At 46.2% G+C, this 4,666-nt stretch overlaps 1 protein-coding gene and 1 non-coding gene across 2 annotated transcripts in view; one reads left to right on the top strand and one right to left on the bottom strand.

The window, feature by feature from the left end:
- Positions 1-4,666, top strand: part of ENDOU (endonuclease, poly(U) specific) — a 23,534-nt gene that overhangs the window by 8,965 nt on the left and 9,903 nt on the right. Inside the window, exon 2 of the mRNA XM_006168573.2 lies at positions 2,677-2,799. Within this exon, the coding sequence (XP_006168635.1) occupies positions 2,682-2,799 (118 nt within the window). The 5' untranslated portion in view covers positions 2,677-2,681. The remainder of the gene's footprint in view (positions 1-2,676; positions 2,800-4,666) is intronic.
- LOC114006172 (U6 spliceosomal RNA) lies at positions 907-1,012 on the bottom strand. The gene has a single exon (XR_003547928.1). It is a non-coding gene; the product is annotated as a U6 spliceosomal RNA (small nuclear RNA).

Here is a 4,666-nt window from a genome sequence, read left to right as displayed (position 1 = left end):
CCCCCCCCAGGGTGGATGGCCACGCCGCAATCCCTTCTCTGCTCTCCTCTTGGGATCTTAGGCACACACACACGCGCCTAGCGTGAGTTTTTAAGCTACCGGGTCTGGGACGCGAACCGTGGTCGACTACGTGGGAGTCCAGCGACATAGCCATTACGCCAACTGCTGGTCCCTCACCCTTATTTCTGACCCTCTGTCATTTCCTACCCTCTTTATCACACAATCTCTGGTGCCTACAATTGTCTTCCATTTCTTTTCCCCCCACATTGTATTGATCACACAATTTCTTAAATAATCTAACTACTTTCAATAGCAAGTTCAGCTGTTAATTTAAAGAAAAGCAGTTTTAAAAAATATGAAACACTTGGGACCAGCGGTTAGCGTAATGGCTATGTCACTGGACTCCAATGCGGTTTGCGTCCCGGACCCATTGGCTTAAAACTCACGCCGGGTTGCCTGTGCGTGCGTGCCCAAGATCCCGAGAGGAGAATGGAGAAGAAGGGATTGCAGCGTGGCCATCCTCTCTGGGGGGTGATATCTCACCTTCTATCTCTCTGTCTCTCTCTCTGTCTGGTGGGCGCATGCGCCCTATAGCAAAAATCTCTCCAAAAAAAGTAAAAAAATGAAACACTTGGGACCAGCAGTTAGCATAATGGCTATGTCACTGGACTCCCATGTAGTTGACCGCGGTTCAAGTCCCAGATCCGGTGGCTTAAACTCACACAGGGCACGTGTACGTGAGTGCCCAAGATCCCGAGGGGAGAATGGAGGAGAAAGGATTGTGGTGTGGCCATACCCTCTGGGGGGGTTGGGGTGGAGTGATTTTTTGCTTTCTATCTCTCTGTCTCTCTCTGTGTTTCTGGCGAACACACACGCCCTATAGCAAAAACCTCTCAAAAAAAAAAAAAAAAAAAGAAACACTTCACGAATTTGCAGGTCATCCTTGCGCAGGGGGCATGCTAATTTTCTCTGTATTGCCCACTTTTGGTATATGTGCTGCCGAAGCAAGCACAGAGCAGGTTAGATTTTTAATCTGCTATGCCATCCCTCATTAGACAGCGTATAACCCTAATCCCGGACTAAACCAGTACCTAACCCTATGTCCATGGTATTCACCTTCAGGTTTAAATGGGATGCTTTAACAGTGTCAAATCACAACCAGAATCAAGTTCCAAATCTAATCTAAGAAAAACCTAGGATTATTTCTCCCTTTTTAATTCTGATACATTTCTCAACCCTTAATGTCATTTAAAAAAAATCTAACTCTATTACTTTCTCAAATATCAACACAAAATTGTTACTTTGTCAACAAATCTAACTCAAGCCCACATCCTAACTGCAGCTCTGAATAGACCTAACTAAAGCAACCCAGGTCCAAATTAGGTTTCAGTTTCCTTTCTGACACAAATTCGGATGCGAATGGTAACTCTGACTCTGATCTTGACATTCTCTGTAACCCACAGACTGACCCCGAAAACCAGCTTTCTTGAAATCCAAACCTCAGGAACCTCAAATGGAAACAAAGACACTGTTATCACCCTTGAAGCCCAGAGTGAAAGGAAACGGCCCCTTGCTTGTGCCCTCTCCTGCCTTTGCTGTGGTGGGCACAATGAGGCTTGTTTTTAATCCAGAATGGTAGTGGGTTTGTACAGTTCCTTTCAAGATTTCTTGTCTGACGCCCCTTGTGACCAAAAGCTTGCTTCTGCAGACCATTTGGCTGGAGTGAGGGATGTGGTCTGTGGTTACATAACAGAATCCTATTCCAAGCCCAGTTCTCACCCACACCGGCCTCATTCCCCACTCTGGGCATAAACGAATCTGAATGCATTCCACAGGAAGAAATAGGGTACAGAGAGACAAGATGAAGAGGAGGAGAGAACAAAGAAGCAAAGAGCATTCAAGGGAAAGGATGACCAAGGGGATAGATCAGAGGGAAGGGGGCTGGTGACACTGCTGGGGCAGCTGTGACTCACCCTCATCTAAAGACAGAGGAATGGTGACTTATGTGCCACAACAAGTCACAGGCCTCTTCTCTGGCCTGCCTAAATTTTTTAAAACTTGGAGAATTTCAGGGCTGGCAGGTGGCATGGTGGTCAAGGATGCTGGACTCCCACAAAGTTGAGCATGGTTCAAGTCCCGGATCTGGTGGCTTGCTTTCTCACTTTCTCTCTCTTTCTCTCCCCCTATCTGATCGAATTAAAATAAAATAAATAAAGTTAAATAAAATAATTCTTTTGAAAAAACCTTGGATAATTTCACATAAAATGAAGTTTTTTCTTGAAAGACTGGAGGCTCTGGTAACACTGAACTCACAGTCTATCAGTAACACAGCAATAACCAATCGGAGTTGAACAGTGGCTGCAAATTTCAGACAGAGCATCACTCTCCAGTTTGCCACAGTCCCTGCTTCCTCCTACTGCCTCCCACCCTGTGTCTTCACTGGTTTATGTTACAGGCCTAGCCCAAATAGGCACTTGGGTTTGCAATCCTGGTCTGTATGGTGAGCCTGAGACATTGTGGATGGCAGGTGGTGGGTGGTCAGGAAAGGGCTTGGTGTGTAGGAGAGGCTTGCGTGCCCCTCTTTATTGCGGATAGCAATGCCCTTCCCTGCAGAGTACCTTTAGGAGGAGAAAGGGGGCCCTCTAGAGCTCAGTTCATGACCTTTTCCACCCGTAGGAAAAATGGAATCGTGTGCATCGCGCTGTAATGAGCATTTTAACCGGGATGCCACCTGCCAGTGTGACCGTCGGTGTTCCCGGCACGGAGACTGCTGTGAAGACTACGAAAATCTGTGCACTGGTGAGGCTACTGTGGGATGCAGGGCCTGGGGGGGGGGAGTGGGGCATGGCAAGCCGGAACATGCGTATGTCCATCTCCCTGAGGGACCACTGGCCTAGGGGTCCAGAAGTCCAGAGCAGGGTGTGTGACAGGTGACAGGGATCTAAGACCTCAGAATGAGAATGCTGGGGACAGAGGCAAAGGTCAAGAATTTGGCTTCCACTTGCCTCAGGTTTTCTAAGATGTTCTGAACTTAAAGTATTATGATGCCATTTACCCAGAATATCTGTCTCAACAATCAGGATTAACAATAGCTTAAAAGTTTAAGTACTTAATTCCTAGAAAGGGAGATAATCATAAAAAATGATATTTTAGCATGAATAACATTACCAATTATTATTTAACACTTTGAATCATAAAAATATAAAAAATAGCAGCAAACTCTCACAACTTGCATGCCACCAGGAAGACTGCATGGTGTCCGTGTGACTGTCAAAATTCATACTCCTCATTCTCTAGTGAGTAGATGGAGTGACCATATCTCCAAACTGTCATTCCCAGCTCATTGATTAAAATAGAACATGCATAACTCTTGAAAACCAAGTGTTCCTCCACTACTCCAATGGGATGGTCTTAAATGAATGATTTTTTAAAATCACTTTTGAATAATCTCCTGGTTTAGATGCTTCCAATGTTAATAGACTCCCAGAAAAGTGAGCTTCTATTTTGTGACACAAAGATTTGCTGAGTTCACTGTCAAACCATGTGTCCTTCTCCCAGTTTGGAAAACACGGTCACCGAAGCCATGGTAGGTAATGCCAGCAAGACCACATCATGTGGTTGCTCAGGTTGTGCACTGCACAAGGCACCTAGCTGAGCAAGCACGCTTGATCAAAATCCAGGTTGTGTGTCCTTACCAAGCCATGTGCCTTGGCATAGAGCTGTGTCTGCTGAGAGAAAGGAGTGCCTTTTCCTAACTTGCACAAAGATAATACCTGCTGATTCAGTCAAGGTGCCCACAGAGATGTCGCCACTCAGAAGGAAGCTTGATTCAATCTACCTAAGACACCACATACATTAGCAGAGATCCTGATGATCAGGCCCAGGCAGGGAGGCCCAGGCCCTGTGCCCAGTGCCAGAATCAGAGCCTACCCCTTTCTGCTGCCCCCACTTTTTCTTACCATCCAGGGCACACAGGAAGGCCTGCTCACCTTAGACCATCAGGCAGGCCGTTGAAGTCAGAGGCAATACCCAGCTCTGTTGCCATTCATCTCCAAGTTTCTGGTCTGCAGCTCAGAGCCATTTCCCATAAGAATCAACATTATGAATGATGGTTAGGATTCCACCTCTGCTCACAAATGTCTATTTAGCATGAAATGTGACTGAACTAAGAACAGCCTGCCCTTAGAACACAACCTAGCATAAATTTAGGGATCACATGTTGTTTACTGAGAGGAGAACCTGACTGGTGGTTCTGGGGGTAGTAACACAGCATTATCCAGCAAACTAATGGATCTGGAATCACTCGGTAGCAGTGTCCACGTCTCCTATGAGGGGAGGAGGATGATTCCACTGTGTAATGAAAGAAACTCAGAGTCCTCAGAAGTGTCCCTCTTCGAGGCAGGCAGGTGGTGTGGTGGATAAGGGAGCTGGATTCCCACATGGCCGACCATGGTTCAAGTCCAGGACCTGGTGGCTTGCTTTTTCCCTTTCCCTTTCTCTCTCTCTCTCTGGTGAGAGAGAGAGAGAAAATAACAATAACAAATAGAATTAAATAAGTAAATAATTCTTAAAAAAAGAAGTGTTCCTCCTCACCCACCCCCATCCTCTGCTCAGAGCTGAGGTTGTAGTCACCCAGCCCGCAGGTTAAGGGAATAGGGCAGCAGCA

The sequence above is a fragment of the Tupaia chinensis genome, unplaced genomic scaffold, assembly GCF_000334495.1.
Source record: "Tupaia chinensis unplaced genomic scaffold, TupChi_1.0 Scaffold145870_1, whole genome shotgun sequence".
Lineage (NCBI taxonomy): Eukaryota > Metazoa > Chordata > Mammalia > Scandentia > Tupaiidae > Tupaia > Tupaia belangeri.
The sequence above is the reverse complement of the archived record's forward strand: the minus strand, read 5'-3'. Positions and strand labels throughout refer to the sequence as shown.